At 39.3% G+C, this 25,296-nt stretch overlaps 1 protein-coding gene across 4 annotated transcripts in view; it reads left to right on the forward strand.

The window, feature by feature from the left end:
• pde1cb (phosphodiesterase 1C, calmodulin-dependent b) overlaps nucleotides 1–25,296 on the forward strand; it is a 100,503-nt gene that overhangs the window by 56,806 nt on the left and 18,401 nt on the right. For all 4 annotated transcript variants that reach the window (XM_061693862.1, XM_061693863.1, XM_061693865.1 and 1 more), the window contains 5 exons: nucleotides 17,251–17,364; nucleotides 18,893–19,075; nucleotides 20,155–20,221; nucleotides 20,401–20,517; nucleotides 22,233–22,373. In XM_061693862.1, the coding sequence (XP_061549846.1) occupies nucleotides 17,251–17,364; nucleotides 18,893–19,075; nucleotides 20,155–20,221; nucleotides 20,401–20,517; nucleotides 22,233–22,373 (622 nt within the window). The remainder of the gene's footprint in view (nucleotides 1–17,250; nucleotides 17,365–18,892; nucleotides 19,076–20,154; nucleotides 20,222–20,400; nucleotides 20,518–22,232; nucleotides 22,374–25,296) is intronic.

Below are 25,296 nucleotides of genomic sequence, written 5' to 3' on the forward strand. Positions count from 1 at the left end.
GACATTGATTTTGGAGACCTCTTTCGGGGACTCTGTGTGAAGAGGTGGCCGACCTCGCTTGTGATATGAGGAAAGTTCCTCTACTTTGCAACGAAGCAATTATATTCAGTAGGATGGAAATATCTTAGAGGGGAACATGACAAATGGAGCCCACTTGGCTCTGGCTCATTAGCCGAGTTTAATTTAGTAGCAAATTTACAATCGCTGGAGTTAATTTATCTTTCTTTTCCTGAATTTATAAAGCTCCAAACAATCGTCGTCTTAGCACTGTAACTAACGCTCATTTTCATAAGCGGCATTAACTGAATTGATGATGATTAAAAATTATTGCAGATTATTCTCCTTACCACGAACAAAACCACAGATTGGCACCACTCCTGTAAGATAATGTACAGAATAGCTTTAGCTGTTCTTTTTAACATTCTTAACTGCCACACAAGTGTAAAAAAAGAAGTAAGATCGGTAATTATGTGCAACTTTTACTCTGTTACAGTTAGCCTACTTAAGTAACTTTTTGGAATAAATTGTACTTGTCCAAATAGTTTTATGAAACATACTTTTCAGTTAACCTTTACATGAGTGTTTTTGTGAAGAAATGCTACTTTTACTCTGTTATATTTAGCTGAATTCCACTCATTACGTTTTTATATTCTATCTATTTTTTGCTTGGACGATGTACAATGATGATGTTGGGACGTTGTGTTACACATAAATGAATACAATGATTTGCAAATCATGTTCAACCTATATTTAATTGAATACACTACAAACACCAGACATTTAATGTTCAAACTGATATAACTTTGTTTTTAGCAAATGTTTAGAATTTTATGGCTGCAACATGTTCCAAAAAAGCTGGGACAGGGTCATGTTTACGACTGTGTTACATCACCTTTTCTTTTAACAACAATCAATAAATGTTTGGGAACTGAGGACACTACTTGTTGAAGCTTTGTAGGTGGAATTATTTCCCATTCTTGCTTGATTTACAGCTTCAGCTGTTCAACAGTCCAGGGTCTCCGTTGTCGTATTTTACGCTTCATAATGTGCCACACATTTTCAATGGTAGACAGGTCTGGACTGCAGGCAGGCCAGTCTAGTACCCGCACTCTTTTACTACGAAGCCACGCTGTTGTAACACATGCAAAATGTGGTTTGGCATTGACTTGCTGAAATAAGCAGGGGCGTCCGTGAAAAAGACGTTGTTTAGATGGCAGCATATGTTTCTCCAAAACCTGTATGTACCTTTCAGCATTAATGGTGCCTTCACAGATGTGTAAGTTACCCATGCCATTGGCACTAACACAGCCCCATACCATCACAGATGCTGGCTTTTGAACTTTGCGTCCATAACAGTCCGGATGGTTCTTTTCCTCTTTGGCCCGGAGGACACGACGTCCACAATTTCCAAAAACAATTTGAAATGTGGACTCGTCGGACCACAGAACACTTTTCCACTTTGCGTCAGTCCATCTTAGATGAGCTCAGGCCCAGAGAAGCCGGGGGCGTTTCTGGGTGTTGTTGATAAATGGCTTTTGCTTTGCATAGTAGAGTTTCAAGTTGCACTTACGGATGTCACGCCAAACTGTATTGACTGACATTGGTTTTCTGAAGTGTTCCTGACCCCATGTGGTGATATCCATTACACATTGATGTCGGTTTGTGATGCAGTGCTGCCTGAGGGATCAAAAGTCACGGACATTCAATGTTGGTTTTCGGCCTTACCGCTTACATGCAGTGATTTCTCCAGATTCTCTGAACCTTTTGATGATATTATGGACCGTAGATGATGAAATCCCTAAATTCCTTTCAATTGTACGTTGAGGAACATTGTCCTTAAACTGTTAGACTATTTTCTCACGCACTTCACAAAGAGGTGAACCTCACACTATCTTTGCTTGTGAATGACTGAGCCATTCAGGGAAGCTGCTGTTATACCAAATCATGGCACCCACCTGTTCCCAATTAGCCTGTTCACCTGTGGGATGTTCCAAACAGGTGTTTGACGAGCATTCCTCAACTTTCTCAGTCTTTTTTGCCACCTGTCCCAGCTTTTATGGAATGTGTTGCAGCCATAAAATTCTAAGTTAATGATTATTTGCTAAAAACAATAGTTTATCAGTTTGATCATTACATATCTTGTCTTTGTGGTGTATTCAATTAAATATAGGTTGAGCATGATTTGCAAATCATTGTATTCTGTTTTTATTTGTTTAACACAACGTCCCAACTTCATTGGAATTGGGGTTGTATTAGTCATAGTTTATTAGAGAGACTTTGGTGCATTGTCACCAAAAAAATAACTGTCCCAAAACGATGCGCCCTGTGCGACGCTCCAAGATTGCACCCTTTTGGCTGATCGTCAATGGGGGGGCAAGAGAGTGCCGCCCCTCTGAGAACCATATCAAAAACCGCCACTGCGTATGAGCTAATTGGCAGATATTTTTAACTGAAACTTGTCAGCCAATCTGAGAAGGGGTTCCCCGAGTAGCATACAAAATGAAACGGAAGAGGAGATATGTTGAGAAATAATGCACTTATATTCTTTTAACTCTAATTTGAAGGCGTTTTTGAACCAGGTTTTCTGTAGGCGATATTGCACAAAAACCTCCCTCAAAAAGGATTTTTTTTTTTTCCAACAAAAAAAAAAAATACATTTCTCTGCAACCAATCATCTGATTTTTGAAATTCTTGTTGGGCTTTACTCAGGTTAAGTGACCAGGACAAAAACAGGTGCATGGCTTTTGATGCTACACTAAGGCTATGTTGCAATAAGTAAATTATTGATGTATCCTCATAGTCACAGTTATACTTTTTAGTATTTGGCCATCACTGATACACGTTAAAAACACACACAAAAAGGCCAAAGAAAAAGCAAAACTTCATCCCTCATCTGAGCCGTTACCAAACAATTAAAACCACACATTTTATCGTCATCACAGTTTTACCGTTAAGTGACTATCTTATTTGGATTCTCCCAAATTTAGTTGAATTCCAAACTTAATTTGATTCAATGTGTTTCCACTGTGTATACTGTAGATCTGTATCAATATCTGTTATATGATGGCAGTGTAATATTATGTACACCTTTAAGGTAATGAGTGGGACTCATACATAGTATGGTGCTGTCCTTGTTTGTCATAGGTTGAAGGACGGACTACTGGTGACCTCACTCAACACAGCGCACAACTTTTCAGCTTTTATTGATTTATTGGTGTGTGTGCACTTATGTGTGCATGGGACAGCTGTGGTTGCCTCTTCCCCGTCTTTTGCATCTCACTCTGTTGGTTTTGCAATTATCCACCAGAATCATCTCTCCTGTGCTGTTTTGAATGGCTATATCTGCTATCATTGTAGCTCAGCCTAAAAGGATCGGCCTCTGTTTATGCTCATGCGCTAATGCACCTGCTGCCTTTTATCACTGGCCGCTTCCCACTACCTGGATTACCGCTGTAATAATCTGATAGACTCACAGAATTATAAACTATCTTTTATTGGATCTCTGGGATCAGCATCAACATTGATAATCTCATTGATGGCACCACTTTATCTCACTGGTCCACGGGTGAGTGACCGCCAGCCTTCACAAATGTGGTTATCTTTAAGTAGCCTTTCAGGTTGTGGACCCATTTGTTCTATAACCTTCACATATCAGCGCTTTCCAGGCCTGTAGAGGCACGTTTCCATCAAGCGCCTTCAGCTCAGTACGATAAGCAACATTATGGCTTCCAGTGTGAGATTGCGACAGCAGATGCATCCTGTGTAAAGGTACGTGTTCAGTGGTGCCTTGACTTGAGTTGAACTTTTCCGTTACCATGCTCTTCAATCAAAATGCTCATATCTGAAATTAACTTTCCCTATTGAAATACGAAAATGCCATTAATCTGTTCTAGAAACACCGACAAAAAAATAAATGCCAAAAAAGAGCACTCTATAGTATTGTACCATACTTTATAAAAAACATGCACCAAAGCATTAAACCGTTTGTGCATCAGGATTTTATACTTCATTGCCCATTGACATTGTGTTCCTTCTGGTGTATACATCTTGGCCACCACGGGATAGTATAATGCACATTCATAATATACGAAGTTTCACAACTAAGTGACTCAGTAAACAGCAGTAATATTAGTCTTGTTTTCTTGTATAAAGATTATATGGCTGTGAGTATTTTTGTTCTCTACACGGGGTGCTCCACCGTTTGTGTTCAAATATCCGTTACTTAAAGGAACTCCCACCTATTTGTGGTTTGTTATTCACAAATTGGTGTTTTCTGTGAATTTACCCTCAGCTATGTGCTCTTTGTGTTAAGCTCCAAGATGCCGCAAGATAGGCTAATAGGAAAGTAACAATTGGTGTCAAGGAAGTATGTTGAAGCGGTATATCTCGACTGTTCTGTTTGTATATCGGGGAGGACCCAAGTTTACCCGGGGTTATTAGTGGATGTTACGTAGCGTCTGCCGCATGTGTATACTTTTGTTGTGCTGAGTTTATATTAAAAAACTCAAGCTAACAAATGACTGAGGTCTCGTTATAGCATGACATTTGTTGTTTTTACGGATTGGGAAGGCAACATAGACCCACACTTCCAGTAATAAAAAAAAATAATAATAAAAAATTTTTAATCTGTAAGAGATTTATTCTTAAATTTCTTGTAAAATCAGTTTGAAATGACATTGGAATGTTTTGGGATCATTGGTTGTGATATAGTCGTAGTTGAAACTAGTGGGGGGTGTTAATTACTTGCCTTTTTTTTTTTCTTCTTTCTCTATTGGCGTTCACTATCCCCCTCAAGTAACGGGGGTTTACTGTATTCATATTTTTTTTTTTGCTGAGTGAGTACCCACACAGAACCCATAATAAAGGATAGGAAATGCAACTGCCAACCACACGCCTACGCCTAAACAAACACAGTGAAGCTCAGCTTCATAAGAATCAGCTGTTTCATTTTAAATTGATTAATATAAATTTTCTTATGGTCAGAATGTTTGGATATCAAATCAGTCACAACTAGTCCTACTGTAGTTATGTTTAAAAAAAGAAATACACAGTCTTTTTACACAGCTTTTTTTTTTTGCTCTGATTGCCGCAGTTGGAGCTTGACATGCCCTAATGTGCCTGATAAATTGGAAAGGCAGGCAGTGAGGGTAAAATAAATAATAAATCAATGTTGAAATCATTATCTTGGCATCAGAGTTTGGGAGCGACGACACCTGTTGTTGGCATCCACTGTGGCCTTGCAAATCAACGTCCCGGAGCTACAAATAGCATATTATGACATAATGTTGTAAATGGACTAAATACTCTTGTTAAAATCATGAAGTCATTTTACTCCATGATCAGATTTGTTAGTGGGCTGTAACCATTTTGGACTTTTTAACAAGGGGAACATCTGTTCTCAAGCAAATATGACAATTTGCTTTGTAGTGCTTACTTTATGACACATATCTGACTTTGGATAACTGCCTGCCTCTTCCCCTCCGTCCCACCTGCTTTCTTGGACCCGATTCATTAAGCCATTTCACCTCTCATTCCCAAGGCTCCGCTCAAAGTGGACCACTGGTTTTTAACCTCTTGAGGAGATGGAGGTCACTTGCGAGTTGTAGGTGGCTGATTGGTTCCATCTCATTTAAACTAGAGGAATGTGGATTGCTTGCTAAACCCAGAATGACGATCCCTAAACAGTCGCGCTATAACTTTACATGTATTCGTATTAGGGTTTTTCGGTACGAGTTTCCAGAAGGAACATATTAGGTAATAGGAAGTGTAACTGTGTCATGCTCGAGCCACATGCTACTTTGTGAACAAATAAGGTGCAGCTTAACCTTTAAGTGTCAGACTTTAGGCACACTCTATAAACAGGATTACGTTTATGTATTGTATACATCAGTGGTTCTCAAGCTTTTACACCAACTACCACTTCAAAAAATACCTGGCTCTGTGATTTTTAGCATAGCATTACACCCCTATTATATCAATATGTATCATAGATTGCTATATTGCAATATAGGGGTATTCAGTTTACGACGGAGTTCTGCTCCTACAGTGATATGACCCGAATTTGTACTTTACGCACTGTTAACTACCGCTAATGCAGTAGGAAAAGTCATAATTACCATAAATATTTGACAAAACATTTCTAGGTTGAAAATATAAAACAATCCAATGAAAAACAGAAAGTATGGCTGTAACTGTGTGTGCCACAAACTGGTTCATTGCGTACCTTTGGTAACCTCAAAAATCGTATATGTCATGATTGTCGTAAACCGAGGACTATTATATACGATCTATTATCTTTTGGTATCAGTACAAAACAACTATTGTATTGTTAGAAGCTGTTCCCATCCGCTACTTGATGACCATGAAGGGAAAATGATGGTGACTTCATTGGTAGGTGATGAAAAAGCCTTTCAAATGCGAGCCGAGGCATTTCCCACTTTCTTCGTGTTGAATTCAGATCATTGTGGACCACTGAGATTCCTCGTAGCCCCATTGGGCTGGAATGATTTGCTTGTAGTCATTGTGGGGCCATTTTGCGAAACCAATTTCTGCACTCTGCTATGCCAAACCATGCCTGGAATTTCAAGCAGTGAAACTCAATTTTCTTAAACTGCTACTGGTCACACTCCCAGCTTCTGTCTTTACTTGCTACAGTCTCCAAAATGTTTGCTTTTGTAATATGCAGGCTGTATATGTTTTTCCTCTTAAAGCAATGGGTTTAAAGTTTACTTTAAAAATTCTGTCCATATAGATGTAATTTGCATCTGTGTAATAGATATGAGTTACTGTCTTTTTAACCAATTACAGGAGTCGTTAAAAAATTAACTGCTGCGAGAGATTTTGTCTGATTGTTACCAAATTTGAACCATGTATACTAGACGGATGAACTCCACTAAATTGTGAGTGATTTGAGTTTTCTGTCTGCGGAGCATGGTGGCGAATTTTGACGACTTATCATTAAATACAACATTTTTAAAAGTCTACTGCACATGGTCAGAGCCAGTATCACTTAACATGGAATTTGGTAGGCATGTCTATCATGAGTAGATGCACAAGAAAGTCTCGAGATCCCCTGCCCAAAAATAATTCTTCCATTTTAGGTTCATTTTGTCAAGTTTACTCCTTTAAAAGTAAACTTAGAGAGTTTGTCCTACTGCCACCAAATTTAAAACTCAAATAACTCGATAGAGGGTAAAAGCTACCGGTAATTGTGTGACTTTGGGTTATGAACAGATGACTGGAAATATAGGTTTACTGACAGTGAGCCAAATCAGTTAGTCATCGAGCTATGAATTATGGCAATTTTAAGAAAATACAATACAGTGGTCTCCTACATACTTGTGCTTGGGCACATATGGATTCACCTATTCATGAATATTCCCATTTCACCCCCCACCATTTTATTTTAATTGTTTCTTTTTTGGGGGGGCAGTTTATCCCTGCTCATTCAAGATTTTTTGGGGTTTAAATTCAAAACATCTTCTTGGTAAAAAGCCCTTAACACCAGTTTTGCAGATTGGCACGAAATTTGGTGGACATCAGGATGCACATTAAAGGCTCAAGGAGCCATGCCTTAAATTGAAAAAAAAAAGTCCAGGGCTCATACTTTAACAAACTCCTATTAGGAAACTCGCCCAAACGAACCCCAATTGGGGCTAGGTATTTTTTTTGCCTATGCCATCTAATGTGGGCAGACCATGGTATCAAAATTTGATGACCATTTCAAGTAATCACCACGAAAATGGGGGTGTGAGGGCCCATTCATTGCTTGGAACTTTGATTATTGCTCCTGAATGAAGGACTAAAATGTGATTTACGCGGTTGCCATTGAACAGCGACGGTATGTAACCTACCAGTCTTCAGTTAACATATCTGCACCAGAGTCAACACCATGTTATAATTTCTCTTTCCCGCGCCCCCTCCCCTGGTCATTCATAATGTAATCTCTGGGAATACATGTATACATACATTTGCACACCAGTGCACGTTTGGGATTATACTTCCAAGATTGGACACGTGTCATAGGAGAGTGCATGTTTGACAGGAAAGCTCCTACCGTAGGTAATGCCCGCTGGAGGCAAATTAAGAGGCAGGATTTGTTTGTGAGATTATGGATGTTTTTATTTTGTTTTTCGGCCCTTTCTGGATTTAGATTCTCCCCCTAGAAGCACCCATTAGATGTGCTGTTTTGTTGACCTTAAAGGACAAAACATATGGTCACTGTTTCAGCTTGTGTACTTGATAGACACATATGGTGCAGTGACAAGGTGGTGTACTGTAGATAATATGGTAAAAGACTCTAAATAAGGCGCTTGCTCATTACCTGATACGTTCAACTTGTCCCAGTTTGAATAGTTGAAGGGACGAGAACTGTGTTGCGAGGTTAATTAGTGCAGTCTGTTTGTTTTGTGTCAGGCCACTGAACTGAACTGATTACACACTGAGTTATTCAGTCAATTCGACTACCATTTCCCATCATTTGACAGTCTGTTGCGTTTGAATGGAATCCAATATTCCCTCTTCTGGCTTTGCTAGCCAGGTAAAGACACCAGCAAAAATGAAAGGAAAATGTGAAATTGGGCTTTTTTTTTGTAAGCACTACACTGCTGGCAAAAATTTTTTTAGGGTTCACTGGAAAAGAGCTGTAAAAATGTCACAATTATACTATTGTGTGTTTCCTGTGTAATAACCGGGAAAGGAAGGCTAACAATAGCGTCTGTTCCAGTTCAATTCAGGGGCTACGCATTTGCAGGCAGTGATACAAAGGCCGCATCAATACTTGTTAAATGAACCGCTTCACCTTTGGCAGGCTTCCTAGCTGGTTCACATATTCCCACCCTAATCATCGCCTCAAATGCTTATTAGCTAAAAGGTTAGCATTACTAACCTCACACAAATTTTTTACTTTCCTGTTTTCTGGCAATAGAGTTCTAGTGAGTCGCTCACAATAAGTATACTCCATTTGTTCTAGCAGACACTGTTCCGCGGTCGCCATTGTTGTTGCTTTGTTCCTTGTTATGGAAAATAAAGTAAAAACGGCTCCAGGAAATGGCCAAAAAATACAGAAGAAACTCCACCCTGTGGTGTCCTAGCCAATACAAGCCGTAGCAACACCCCCGACTTGGAGGAGAACTGCAGTACATTTTCAAAACAGCGCGTGTGGGTTGCTAGCAAGTATAAAGGCAAACTGCGAGGGGGATAGCCGCAGTGACGTCAGCGCGGTCGCCACATGCGCGAGTATGAAGAAGCCTTTAATGCTAACAGATAATGGACGGGCTAACAAATAGGAGCGTGTCGCAGTATTATAACCGTTTTGGTAACATACTAAATTGCTCGTAGGTGTGAATGTGAGTGCGAATGGTTGTTTGTTTGTATGTGCCCTGCCATTGGCTGGCAACCAGTTCAGGGTGTAATTTCAAGGGGAAACATGATTTGTGATTGGAATGTTTTGAGTTACAAATGTGGTCTCAGAACATATTAAACTCGTATCTCTCGTATCAACTGCAAACCTAATTAATACACATAATCTTAATATGGTGTACATGACTTTAAGACTCCATTCACACTGCAGGATATGATGCCCAATTCAGATTTTTCGTTAAATCTGATCTTTTTATTCAGTCGTCCCATTACAATAACAAAGTTTGCTTCCACTGTAGACTGAATGGGTTTGTGAAGTGGCACGCGTGTGCACAAAACAGGACACCACTTTGCACACAAACACGAGGTGCTGTATGTTTGCAGAAGGAAATATGGCCCCACGTTGGGTCTCGTCATGACGCATTTGTGGCAATTTCAAGGATTTTGTGCAACCAGAGTCAACATTTTCTTATAGTTATCAGTTCTAAAACATCTTCTTTTCGCCACTGACTGTTTTATGCTCCTTTGTCCATCACTGCTGTCGTCGTGTCTGTTTTGTCAAACAGTTGCGATGTTTGTCGCCTTTTGATGACGTATAGGTTGGATGAGCAAGACCTGCGCGTCCATATTGCACTCTCATCAGATACATATCCGATTTATATCCAACTACGAATGAGGCCTGGGTTGGATATGAAAAAATCTGAATTCTAATGTGCACGTTGACATGAAAAAAATCTGATGCGTCCCATTGGGCAAAAAAAAGGAAACCTGCAGTGTGAACATAGCCTCGATCACCTTTGCGTGACATCATTGACAGTGTTTTCCCAACGTCAATTTCCCCCCCCCCCCCCGTTACTGTTGTCATACCAGACCGTGACTCAGTCCGACTGTGCTCCATTAACCTCTCGGATGCTTTTTATTTCCCTTGCAGAACAAATTATTTTTTTTCCCCAGAACCGGCAAATTGCTCACCAGGATTAAAGAAAACATAGTTGGTGATTTGGAGACAAATGCATTCACACACATCCAACCGAAGAGGCAGAACTATGAAAAACGCTTGTAATAAAACAGTGGACAAATAGCCTTTGCCGTCATTTTGCAGCCGATTGCAGTCTCATTCTTTTCAGCCTCTCTGGATATTAAACCAAAACATATTCAGGACGTCGTCACAATTTGTGACGCTTTCTTTCACACGGAAAATGGCCCATATCCCAGATAATCGCTTGGGCCTTTTAGAATGATGACTTGGCTGCTGCTAAATAAAACACTGAAACAGCCGATTGCTTTTCGACTCGTGCAGGAAAGAGTTTTGCGAAAGTTAATTTTCTTACAGCTTTGCAGCTTGGCTCAACACGTGTGTCGCACTGCATGAGGTGTTCATACCAGATAGTCAGTTTTTCTGCCACCTCCTCCATTTAAAAAAAAAAAAAAATTGTAGTCTCTAATAAATGTTTTTCTTTAGCATAAGTTGCACTTTTGAGAGTAGCCTTTCATTATCTGTTAAGCGGAGTACACATGCAGCATCTCACAAAGTGAGTGCATCCATCATATTTTAGTTGTTTTCTTTTATCCTTTTATCTGACAACACTGAAGAAATAAAACTTTGCTACAGTGTAAGCTAGTCAGTCAACACATAACCGTCAATGTTAATGTAAACCGCTGGCAACAAAAGTGAGTACGCCTCCTAGTGAAAATGTCCAAACTGTACCCAAAGTGTGAATACTATGTTTGTCCACTATTACGGTATTTTCCTGCACTGTCTTAACCGTCTTGGGCATGGAGTTCATCAGAGCTTCACAGGTTGCCATTTTGGTGTGGTGTCACTTTTTTTCAGTGTTGGTACTATGACAGATATCTGTTTTGGGGGAGGACATTCGCCATGGTGTGTGGAGATATCGTTGTGTGCGTGGTGTGCTGTGTTGGTCGTCTGCAGTACACCATACTCTTATTAGAGCAGTCAGCACACACATGCCCATTTTTTCCTCTCGTCATGTGTGCAATCGCACACATTTAAAATAAATTCTGAGCTTTAAAAAAATTGGTATGTGTGCTTTACGTACTCAATTTCCTCGATATACCACTTCCACACTGAGACACCATGAACCAGAAAAACTGCCAGGTGGGTCAGAATCCTCTTGAATAAATAAAAACCTCACCTAATCAATGCCTTCTTGAGTTGGCGTTGCCGACGAGTTGTCTGTAATTACTAGGGTTGAACATTATAGACTAAAGGATTGACTCTAATGATGTCCATTTGTGGTGTAATTGATTGTTGATCTGTCATGAATTGTTCAAAGTTAGTTACATTTATTTCCTAAAAAGAAAATTATTACAAATTATTGATAGTGCACTTTGCTAAAAAGTCCCCATGCCACCCTTCGGGAGTGTACAGTTAAAACTCTACTATGAGCTCAGTGTAGTTCAACCTAATCAATCATTTAGGCTATTAAAATTAAAATAATTGTTTGGCATGACATTAACAGGGGTACACGGTTTAAAGTAGACCCAATCTTCATGTGCTTTAATACGCATTCATTTTGCTTTTTATATTTCTCTCTCTGTCTTCGTCTTTTAACTCCTTTAGGTGTGTTTGATTGAGACGTTGACACGAGTGGGCCGCGTTCAGCCAAGCACTGATCTTTTTTAAGGATTCTTCTGTCGCCCGCTGTTCTCGTCACATCTGTCACGCGCAGCCTCCCACGGGAAAGGCTTTGTTTAGAAACCCGTATCAGAAATTTTCAAGGAGTCGCCACTATTGTTCATTGAAGCACACACAAAAAGAAGTCATTTAATTAGAGCAGTGGAAGCATTTTCGTCCACACAGCAGCTGGTTCCCTCCCTAAACTGAAGTGTGGGTGTCACTTTATCATGTGTATTTATGTAACACAACGCAGAATGAGTTCCTTGTTTCCATCAGGCAGACTTTTATTTTCTGCTGATCACACAGCAACTTGAGATTAAATAGCGTCTCTGCTGGTTTCTACGCATCTGTCTAGTCACAAATCACAGTGCAGGCTGGAGGACTTCAGCTCAGACATCATGTTTTTACAGTCCTCGTGCCGCTTATCATAAAACAGCTCTGTGTGTTCCCTGAGCGCACGCTAATCTCCATGGGTGAGTACATTGACCCCAGGCCATTGATTATACACCGTTGAGGCAAGAATGTCATTGGAGAATGCAAGCGGTGACCGATTGCTGCATCTCGACATTCTGCTCCCCCAACTCCTTTTATTTCCGCTCTGTTGAAAATACACTTGTCAAGGCTGAAAATTACTTTTTGTTATTATAAGTTGGGACAAATGCATCACATATTTTCCTGGTGAGTGTTTTCTGTGCAAGTGATGGTGCATTTATTTCCTTTGCATCTCTTTATACAGTGCTGATACTAACGAGCCGGAACTTGAAAGGCTGAACAGGATCCATTTCACCTATTGGTCTGATGATTGTTGACACTCTTATTCCTCCTGTTATGATAGACATGTCCGCACAATTTGGTATGGGTCAATGAAACTAGTGTGGGGGGACTGATTTTATTTTTCATCCTCAAAATGATTGTCAAACTTTGATGTCATGTTCTGCCCACATCAGATGGCATAGGCAAACAAGCTTATTTAGCGTCACCCTGATTGGGTTTCATTTGCCCAAATTCCCATGTAGAACTTCATCAAAGGACGAGGCATTGGAATTTGCCTTAAATGGCTACTTTAAAACAAAATGTTGGCTTTTGATAATCATTTTAAGATCAGCTGTGACAAGTCAATACAAAGCCAGTATACAGCGCATCTCACTTCACAGTCGAGAGGTCAGGCTTTGAAGATAGGGAAATTGTCTTGGGCCAAAAAAACAAAACAAAAAAGTGTTGATCAGTTTGAACATTCAATAGTTTGTCCTTGTAGTCAATTGAATATAGATTGAAAAGCATTTGCACATAATTGTATTCTATTTTTATTTACCGTACATTTACATTTATTTACAGTTTGCATTTACAACATGCCAACTTCATTGGAATTGGGGTTTGCATTTGTTGATTAATGGGTTATGACTACTGCAGCATCAATGCTGGTTTTGTTAGCCTGTCTATGGCTATTTGCATTGAGTGCTAGCATTAAGATGGTGGACTTTCATAAATTGTGGTTGGATTAAATAAACATCATTAAATTGTCTTTCTTTCATGAATAAACTTCAACTGGGAGTGCAATAAACAGCTTGAAGTAAGCACTTGACCTCTTTTGAAGAATTGCTCTCTATTCTTTGCTTGTTGTGAAGTTCGCTGCCACCATTTAGCGCAGGTAACAATTTTTTTTCGCAACTCAAGGCGGGCAAGCTACGGATTGGATCTCGAAGAACTCGTAAATTGAGTCATGCACAAGTCGAGGTACCACTATATAGGCAAAATTTTCTTTCTAAAATAAACTATTTTAGACTGAGGCACACCGAGGTCTCGTGAGATTTGTGCAACGCGCAGTTGCACATTTGTTGGACGTCTGTTTGTGAGCATCTGGCGTGTGACGCGTGATTAAAGCACGTCTTCAGAGGGTCAGGCGCTTCCAGTCCGCCGTGCCTGACCTCAGCTGTCAGAGCAATATTGACCACACACACAGACACACACACACAGAAACACACACACACAGTAACTGCACAAGGTCAGCTGGGATAGGCTTCAGCTCACCTGCGATTCTGAAGACAAGCGCGATAGAAAACGAATAGATGGATGTTTTTTGCAATATTATTGATTCTCTTTATAATAAAGAAATACCTGCCATGACTTATATATTGGCCCACAAGCAGTAGACATAAATTCCGACCTTATCCACCACATCTGAACATTTTCTAATTGGTTATATTGTGACTGTGATTTTCCCTGTTCCTCAATATGAGGCGGGGAGGCTCTGTGGCACACAGCTGCTCTTAATAACCATCATTAGCTCACCCAAATCACATGTACTGACGCTGCCGTCATCCAATTACTTCCTCATAATTCTTAAAATAGCCGTATAGCACAACACGGGAATTGGCAGCTATGAGCAGAAAGGAGATATGAAGCTTATTATCATAAAAAAAATAAGAATCTATCATTAGTATCAGCTTTTAAGGGCAATTGTTAATTTGGTAGGCATTTCTATGACAAGTTGACCCACAAAAAAGTCTCAAGATTCCATGTCTGATTTTTGTGAAACGTTTGGATTTTTGTCATTGTGTGGCTAGGGCATGGCAGCAAATCTGACCCGAGACAAAAAACTTAAGTATAGGTAGCAACCAGGAATATTTGGACAATTCAACCCCCGAAGGCAATTTCACTTAGCAACATGAAATTTGATCAGCTTGTCTATGGCTACTACTTTTTTGTCTCAAGTAGCCATGCCTGAAAACACAAAGGAAATCTGCCATTTTGGTTTGAAGAAGCCATTTTAGGCTAATTTTTTTGCTAATTCCAGAGGTCCTTCAAAGACGAGCTAGTCTTAGAGATTATGGCTAATTGCTACCAAATTGTAATCACGTATAACAGACAGATGGGAGACACTAACTCACGAAGGATTAGCGATTTTATCATTGCGGAGTGAAGTTTCATGACTCCACAGTAACCTTGGTCCTGATGCGCTGTAAAACTCTGTAAAGGGTTCGTTCCCTTTTTATCTTATGTTGTTCGTAACATGCCTTTTGGGGGGCTTTAACATACAAAGAAACTCCAGCACTTGTATCCTGGCCAAAATGAATGCATTTTAGGGGTCCTGGACCAGTGAATTATAGATGATTAGCACTCACCACCAGTGTGTCTGAAATCAGACGACGAATGTCAGTGCATCAATAAAGAAGCAAATGCTGTGAAACACACAAGGAGACGGCCATTTTGCTTGGAAGCTTCCATTTTAGGGAATTTTGACCATTTCCAAGGATCGTACCAGAACCAAATCCTTGGGAATTCACCTGATCACCACCAAAAATGTACAGGATGTACTAGATAGAGGGACAACGTCAAAAGGGAAACTTGGATGATTCGTCATGGAGCAGGAAATTCTTAGAAACTTGGCTACACAAAAAACGATCTTAAGTGCTTAATATAAAGGTCCCGAATGAACTCCTCACATCTTTTTTCCATAATTTGTCACTGCACCATCTTGTGGTGAGAGGAAAATGACCAAAAATCCATCTTCGTTGTCTTCGAAGGATGATTTATTAGTCACTATGTTGGCTTTGCTGCTATTATCAGCCTGAAGCTTGACATGATGGATTTGTGAGATGATACACTGGAATTCCCAGGGGTTCTTCTGCTTCTTCAAGGTTAATTTGTTCACCCTTTTGTGACGGGGAAAACAATAAATAGATAAGAATCAGCCCCAGACGTTGGTTAAATGTTGCCCTACCATCAGGCGTTTGCGGTCAAATTATTGCAAAGCAGCACAGTAAAGTGTTTCAGAATCATGGTAACTGGTAGATCATTGAACAGACATGTATTTGAATCTGGTGATTGCTAGTTTCACTTCTTTAGACAGCCAAGTCAGAAGAATTGTTGCACGCAGAAGCCTTTAATTAAAGGGGGGAGGGGGGAGAACACTGCCAGGGTACCTAATCAATGAGAGCTTCTGAAACCTTTCCTCTCAATAATTCAACAACACGCGTAGCCTGCATAGGCAATCACGGAGCAATCACATGCCCATCCAGCTAAGCGGCAGCAGCAGCAGGTTGTCTGTCTCCTGTGAGAGGTCGCAGTGCACAAAATACCAATAAAGTTATTTATCTTCATGAACATGTCAGAAACAGATGACCAATGGCAATGAATTAATATTACTCTAAAATGAAAATGTCACCTGGTTGGTTTATTCAATCTGTACTTTACAGCTGTTTTTAATAACAGAAAGTGTGGCCATATTTCAAGAGAAATGGTTGAATAATCCAATACAGGGTACACGGCTTTTTCAGGTTATGAACGACGCAGAATTAACTATAGGGAGGGAAGTTGACCACTCCTCAGTAAGCTTTATACTGCACTTTCATTGAAACAGCAATTGAGAACATTCAGAGTAATTAAGAAAAAAATTGTCATTGTCAATTAAGGACGTGGTCAAATGCCCATCCCTAACTTTTGGACTGGATGCCAGCCAATCACAAAGCTATAGTGAACGACCACACGAATGCCAACGAGTCACTGATGTGAAGCACGACATGACCAAGGGAAACAAAATAATAATAATCATAATACCAAGAGTAAACTTACAGTAGGCATTCTAAATGTCATGCTCACTAAAAGAGCCATGTATCCATTGACATGCACTTCAACTGTCATTGTTGACAGCTATGGAAGGACAAGCACACGTTTAAGAGGTTAACGATGGCCGCGCTGCCATCAAGCCTGACAGTCAGTCGTCTACCTGCATCTGACACTTGCAGATGGAAGGCAGCTATATGTAATGTTGTTAATTACCTCGTTTGACCCATCAGTGTCCCTGTAAGGACGTCATTTCTGAAAGAGACATGACTTTGACTTATCCCAAACCACTTACCGTATTTCTGCCATTTGTTCCGTTCCGTTGTGGGAGCTGAGAAACGAGGCCTGAGTGTCTTAGAATATGCATTAAGTCATCAAACTTTAGTTTATATGCCTCAGTGGGTGCTGCTGTTTTGGTTAGCATTCAAATGGGCTCCGCAATTACATTTTTAATATTTGCGTGTGAACAGTCGTCTCTAAACTGGGATAACTACAGTTACTACCCGTTTTTCTGAAACTGTGAAATTACTATCTTTCTCACACGTATTATCGGTCATTGTCACAAAGAAAAACAAGAAGCCGATGCAAACCAGATGAATCTAATATCAGTGCCACCTAATGGATCATGTCAACATGGCAGAGGAGTTAATCCCTTTGTTAACTGGATTGTTGAATGTCTGTTTTAGATTAAGATGTCTGGTCAAACAGCTGGAGAGAGGGGAGGCTTCCCTGGCCGACCTCAAGAAGAACCTAGAGTATGCGGCGTCCGTGCTGGAGTCTGTCTACATCGAGGAGACGAGGTGAGCCTTGATGTCCATCGGTGCATCGCCGTGCTTTTTATTTGTATGTGGGGTGGAGATGAAATGGTACGAACATTTCATATCATGACTACATTGAGCAAATTGACCATGGGTATCAGTATTTTCGCCATATTGTGAAAAGAAATCGTGAAAAGAAATCAGAAAGAAATCAGAAATTCCTCCATATTGTTAAAATACATATATTAGATTATAAAATCCATATGAATATAGAAAAATACAAAAATAGTGACAAAAATATAAAATAACGAATATTGGACAATCATAAAAGAAAATGATCAAAAATGATTACCGGTAGATGAAAAAATATTAGATGAAAAACACTGTACATTAATAAATAAAATGTGTATTATTATTATTATTATATATATATATATATATATATATACACACACACACACACACTGGTGTACTATATGGGAAAAATGCTAATTAGATTAATGCAAACATGTTGGATAGAAGATACACAAATAATAGAAATGAAATATTGAAGAAAGCGACCGCAATACTTAGGAAATACACAAATATTTAACAAACGTATTTGACAAAAAATACAGAAGAATTAGATGGGAAAAACATTAGAAAATAAGAATAAAATACCTACAACTAAGTTAAACAAATATTAGAAAAAAAAATTTTGCTTTTTTTAATGAAAAATACAAAAACATACTACACATTAGGAATACTACAAACAAGTAAAAATGAATACACAAATATTAGCAAAACTACCAAATATTGGACAAAAAAGAAAAATAATTACATTTTAGATGGGGGAAATACACAAATATTACAAGACTAAAAACAGACAAACTGACAAAATATAAGATTAAAAATATACTACTATACGTATATGTATACTATATATATATATATATATGTACTATAATACAAATATTAAATGAAAAAATTGAACATTTCAAAAAGCATATTTTTCCCTTGTGTGACTAATAAAGGTTATCTTATCCTACAAATATTGCCATCATCTTGCGTAACTACTATTGTAGCTAAATACAGTGCATACATTTTTATCAAAGTTTAATGGAAAACTGTTTCATCATGTGGGAGTAAATTTAGGTAAGAGAACTTGTCGGTGTTTTGCCAACAGTTGACTACAGGTCCAGAGTGCGAGATATGTCCAGGATTATGGAATTATGTAAGCCTCTCAGTCATGTGGATCCAAGCAGATTAGGGCCGTCGATAGCACGACCACCCCAGGATGACGGATGATGAAACCATAGGACCGTACGACTGCGATTACCGCCTGTGATGTGGGCACTGTTGCCACGCCATCGCGACTTTGTGCTTGGTTCAGAGGCTTTGACGTTATACATCAACTAAAACACTGGCAAGAATGCTGTCACACAATTGGATTTGAGCCGCACATCATGGCGTTTTAAGAAGCCAGGTTACGCAAGATGTGATGATATTTGATGGATGTCATAGGATTTGGCTTTGATTCCCTTGTCAGACTGCCGCTAGCTGAATTTTACCCTCCCCCTTCTTCTTTCAGGCGTTTGGTGGACACTGAGGATGAGCTCAGCGACATTCAGTCAGAGTCGGTACCGTCGGAGGTGCGAGACTGGCTGGCCTCTACCTTCACGCGCCAGATGGGCCTGATGCTGCGACGCAACGAGGAGAAACCTCGCTTCCGAAGTATCGTCCATGCCGTCCAGGCAGGAATATTTGTTGAGAGGTAAAACTAAGTACAGTGTTCCCCTGCATATTCACGATTCGCGACTAGCGGATTTTAGGATGAACCTGTCCTCCATTATTTGCTGAAGAAAAAAACCCTGGCAAAGCCATGTTTTGGTGCCAAGTAATGCTTTGGCACCATCTTGTGGCATCGTGGTGCAAAGCAAGTAAGTTGAAGTGAGGTGAGGAGCTTCATGTAGTATAGTGCTTTGTTGCCATATTGTTGCATTAGTAGGCAATTATAAAAAATTCTGGGATGCATCAATTCCTTAGGTTTTCACAATTTTTATCCGCCGAGAATAGCTCTATCGCAGTTCACCTACGTTGCAGATTTTTTTGTGGAACGTATTTACTCATCTATGGCAGAAATCCTATATCATGGAAATCTGTAATGCCCCTGCATATGGGTAAGGAGAGCCACAGTCACCCATGCACTTTTCAGCTATTTATCGAATTAAAACACAATGAGCACACGCACGCAGGAGCTGCTGTGAGCCACAGCTCACACCCAGGCACTCGCATGCAGACTCTCATAGCTTGAGCCAACCTGCCCCGCCTCTTAAAGGTGCATATCCAACACCCAGACCTTACAATATGTAAAGTATTTGCTATACACTTTATGCTTACTTTTTTGTGTGCTTTAAAATGTGTTTAAAAAGTGTGTTTCAAAATGTTTAAATGTTTTTGTTTTTATTTTTTGCTATTTGCAGCAGGGCTCTGTCCTATCCCCCTACTTACTGTATGTACTTATTTGCATCCACGTCATTCATTACAGTCTTCATTGCATTATTTGCTTCTGTCCATCGTGATTGTTATACCCCCTACAGCTTTGAGATTGTTTTGACTACAGCAGCATGTGAGTATTAGGCCACATGCAGCTTTAATATGCCTCATGTAACTTAAATGTACCACTTGTAACATTAATAAAAGAATCAAATGAAGAACGGTAAGTACAGCAGCAACTGAGCGTGCCTTGTTTTTCTTTAAATGTGTTGTCAGGTCACTTGTGTTTTGGCACAACGGTGTGCTGTTTTTATTTGTGCTTGTTCAGTTTTTATGTGGTTTATCTCATCCAAACAGGATGTACCGACGCACCTCCAATTTGGTGGGACTCAGCTATCCCCCTTCCGTTATATCTGTGCTTAAGGTATTAACGCATGCCCTCCAAAACCAAGCACAAGGAGATAAGAAGTAACACATTTTGCAAACAGTACATACATACTACAAGGCTGGGATTAAGTAGATTGAAAATTTAGCTATCATTTTTTTCACATTTGAAATTTATGAAAATTAGTCTACAATGTATCTTTTTTTTCTCCCACACAGAATGTTGACAAGTGGTCATTTGATGTGTTCGCTCTGAACGAGGCCAGTGGAGATCACGCTCTTAAATTCATTTTCTATGAGTTGCTCACCAGATATGACCTCATCAGCCGTTTCAAGGTAAAGATACAGGACTACGTTTTTGTCCACGTATTATTAAAAAAAAAAAAAGATGAAAAATACAAAAATATTCACCAAAAGTATGAATAAATTCCCAAAATATTAGATGAAAACAATACAGTACTATGAGTCTTACAAGAAAATGACATGAATTAAGCATATATTAGAAAAAAGTATTTGGCCTGAATGAGGCCAGCGCCGAACATACACCTGAATTAACTTTCTACGAGATGCTCACGTGATTAGCCATTTCAAGATAAAGAAACCAACTTATTGTCTGTGTAAAAATCCATCCATCCATTTTCCATACCTCTTATCCTTACCAGGGTCACGGGCGTGCTGGAGCCCATCCCAGCTATCTTTGGGCGAGTGGCGGGATGCATCCTCAACCAGATAATTACAAAATTGGAAATTTAAATGTAATTATAAACGTTCAAAAATATTAAATAAAAAAATATCAAACAAAAATACTAAAAATGCTGGACAAAAGATACTAATTAGGGAAAATTTGGAAAATAATTGAAAAAAATGGACTCGAAAATTATGCAGAAATATTAGACAAAAGTAAGAGACAGAGTATACCAAGAATGAAAGTCAAAAACAAGGCCAGCGGAAAATAGAAAATATTTAGAAAAATAAAATATATTAAAAATAAAAAGATATTAGCTAAATTATGGAACACAAATATGACATTGCAGCAAATACAAAATATTTGGAAAATTCCAAATGCAAAAACATTACATGTAATATTCACAAATGTAGTCGTGGGGAAAGATGTTTTGAGATATGAATGTGATCATGGAATGACTCAATCTTGTATCCCAAGCCATTAATCTACTGTATTCTGAAAAAATATTTGGCCTGATCAAGGCCAGCTGCAATTACGCGCTTAATTTATTTTATACGAATTGCCCTCCAGATATGATGTCATCACTTTTTTCAAAGTAAATGGACGACATTATTGATTCAAAATAAAACGAGATCTCGCTCTCTCTGTAGTGCAGCACTGACTGTTTGTTACGCGGGGGCTCAGACACACTACATTAGATATGTTAAGCAAATGTTTTATTGTATCTCATAGCTGAGGACACTGCACTCCAAGTAGTGACAGCACATTAGTGTAAATGATGGAGGCAATGAAGCTAGCATGAATATGTAATCACAGTCCAAATGATGCACAATCCATTTTACGGCACCAGCCTTAGTTCCTGTGGGGCAACAATCTCTACTAGTCATACAAGTCAGGAAATCTGTCTTTCAGTTTCATCTCGTAACATGAGATTTGGTAGGCATGTCTGTCATGAGTAGATGTGCAAGATAGTCTCAACACATGCCTGAAAACACATAGGAAGTTTATTATGGCCATTTCCAGGGGTCCTTCAAAATTGGACTGCTGTCGTCCCTCAACATATTGTGGTTGTGTATGTATTTTTTGGGGTCCTATATGCGACCATCTCAAAACTGACTCAGTATCGACCCTTGGAAAGTTAGAAAAAGCATTTCGGTGGACATAAAACAATGCACGAAAAAGTCTCAAGAACCCATGGACAAAATTGAACAGGAAGTAAACCATTTTGGTTTAAAGCAGCCATTTTGGGAAATTACCGGGGATCAAGGTTTGATCATTTCAAGGATTCACCATTTAAAAAGAGAGCGCGAGATCCCACTTATCGCCGCTCGCAGCGTTAATTAATTTTGGTTTCTTTATCTCCCAGATTCCAATTTCTGCAGTTGTGTCGTTTGTCGAAGCCCTGGAAGTGGGATACAGCAAGCATAAAAATCCCTATCACAACTTGATGCATGCTGCTGATGTTACGCAGACTGTTCATTACCTATTACTCAAGACCGGCATGGTGGTGAGTATGTACGATGCATATACAGAGCTGCCAACCGATTAAAATTCACTTCCAGAACAATTTGTCTGAGTTTCCATATTTTAAAAATTTTGTCAAGAACATTTCTGTGCTACAGTCATAATTACAATCGTTAGTAAGTTATGGCTTCAGTATTTGTCATTTTAATGTTTGTATTACATCAAGTAATCTTGTAATGGTGGACGCAGTTGCAGCCTAAATCGGAGCCAGTATGAGAGTTCGACCTTCCATCATCAAATATATCTGTCTATGGAAGAATTCACCTTTGCCAATTCTGTTTTCAACCCTGGTAACAAAAAAAAGTCTATTAAAGCAGATTAAATTAATTAATCTTCAAAATTAAAAGTTACCACTCTATTTTGCAAACAAATAAATAGCATTGCTGACCGACTGAATTGGATAGTTTATAGTTAGCTTAGGACTGTAGTTTTGGTTTCTATTTTGTGCAATGTACTTATTGTAGATCTTGCATGCTGTGTATATTACATATTTATATTTCCTATAGTCATAATTGCTGCTTAAACAATGCAAATTTTCCCAATTGCGGGACTAATAAAGGTTATCTTATATTACAAATATTTATTAATAATAATATACATCAGTAAATCAGTGTTACGGCCGTACGGAATCAACGTTCAGTGATTTCTGTTACAAAATACAGAAGTTCCATAACATTTGACAGTTCTGCATATATAGTAACTGTCGCTTTATTTTGAAGTGGCAAAACATAATAGAGCAGAAATCTGAACCCCCACTATTTGCTGGGGATAAGCGCAGAGACCTGCTGTGAATAACGAAAATACACAAATAATTGACGCCCGTCCTAAAAGAGGTTTGTAATTGCCTGTAAATGCCACAAAATGGAATTAAGCACTTAAAATTGTAGGCATCGTAAAAGAACACCATACACTGGGATTCCGTTTGGACCGATTTATATTTACTGTGGTCGGCAACAGCAAAGCATGAACCACACCAAGCATTTAGCATATACAAAGTCATGAACCCATGTTCCATAATTGACTGTATTCAGTAGTTAAAATATTCACCACAAACAAACCACCGTCATATGGTACTCAACAGTAGTAGCCAGCACAAATTGATGTGACATCAGACAGGGGCAAACAAATATGCGCATGAGCACTTTACACAAATGGTATGTCATTAAATTCGCCTTTTGACATTTTTCCCATTTATATTAAAAATAAATAAATAAATCCCATTACAAAGGCAAAATTGAACTGCTATTAGTAGCTACATCGGGAGACAAGCAAAAACTTTGTTTCACTTTAACTGTGCACAAGGTCCATTCACAAGGTCACATCAAGATTCCACAAGATGGTAGTAAATAATACTTTTGTTGCTTTGGCCTCATCACAAAATCAGTGAGGAGGCAAAGCTGCAAATTCACGAATGCCGAACCTGACCATGGGTATGCGGGGGTCCACTGTGCAGCTTTAAATGGTGGTCTTTTTGGTAGTTGGAACATTACCGGAGTAACGTGATTTACTTTTTCCTCCACCCAAGAAAAACAGCACTAGCCTCTTTTCATGCCCGAATTCCATCCAGCCACCCCTTGCTTCCACAGTGTTTTTCTTTCATCACCTTAATAAGATGGCCGTGACAGCCGGCGACACGCTGCCTTTTCTGCGGGCCGTGCCTTGCACAGGAAACCGCATTACTGCTGTGACCACGGGGCTCAGCCGCGCTAGAGCATTTGTCATTCCACACGCCCTCCAGACTCCATTAAATCAATAATCAACAGGTCATTCATAAGGCAGGCCCACGAGTAAATACACAAGGGGGGTGCGTCGGCCATTTTGCTCTGTTATTAATGCTGTTCCCATCCCTCTCATCCTCCACTGTTGATTTGTCAAAGATATCAAGCTGAATTCTCTCTGCGTACATGAGTACACGCTACTATAATGCCCACTCGCAGACGTGTGTGTGTGTGTGTGTGTGTTTGTGAGTGCGTGTGTCCATAGCTGTAGAACACAAACACCCATATTCAAGCTTGATAAAAGCCAGCGCATGTTGGTTCACACATCAAGGTGGAGGCATGAAAGAGCGGCAAGGTAAGACAAGGGTATTCATAAGCCAATTCAATGTGCTATTTATTACTAAAAGAGAAAAATAATATTACAAAAAAGTATACACAGCATGAAATCCTCTTAAAACACAGTTTTAAAAAAATTAGATAAACTGGTGTTGGCCAGTTGAAATACACTTTTTTTTTTAATTTATATATATATATAATGGTAAAGAAAAAAAGTGCATAACAGTGAAGACATAAACAGCTTCATAAAAATTGTGAGTTGCACAATTTTTCAGCATTAGTTCTGATGAGCAGCACATACTTGTTCAATGACATGGGAGTGAGTTTTTTTTGTTTGCCATTGTGTCTACTGCATGCGCCACATACACAGATCCGCTTTGCTAAATGGACAAATGTATTTCGGTGACTTGGTAGTGAAGTGCTGTCTCTATGAGGGGAAATAGCATCAATGCTTGTACTGTCTTTATGGGGCCTCGCTTTTTTTCTTTACACTCTGGGTTTAGTGGTAGCCGCTCTCCACGTCGCAACCCTCTAGCTCATTGCAGCGAAAGCCGTACTCGTTGACTTTGGCCCTGCAGTAGAGGGGATGGGGCCAGCAGTGGTAGTTGCATAAGACAGGACCATCCCCTCACTGCCAGTCCTCCATGTTAACATGGATAGTTGAATTCCACAGGGTCCAAACTGCGCTGTCTTTTTTTAAATCTTTGGGGTATTTTGACAAAAGCATGTCACAAATGTGCAAGACACCTGCGTGCTGGTTTAAATTGTGGGGAAATGCATGTCTGTTTTAAAAATAGTGTTGCATACCCAGATGACACTATTTAATTCATTCACATTTATTCAACTTGATGT

This window comes from Phycodurus eques, chromosome 13 (assembly GCF_024500275.1).
Source record: "Phycodurus eques isolate BA_2022a chromosome 13, UOR_Pequ_1.1, whole genome shotgun sequence".
NCBI lineage: Eukaryota > Metazoa > Chordata > Actinopteri > Syngnathiformes > Syngnathidae > Phycodurus > Phycodurus eques.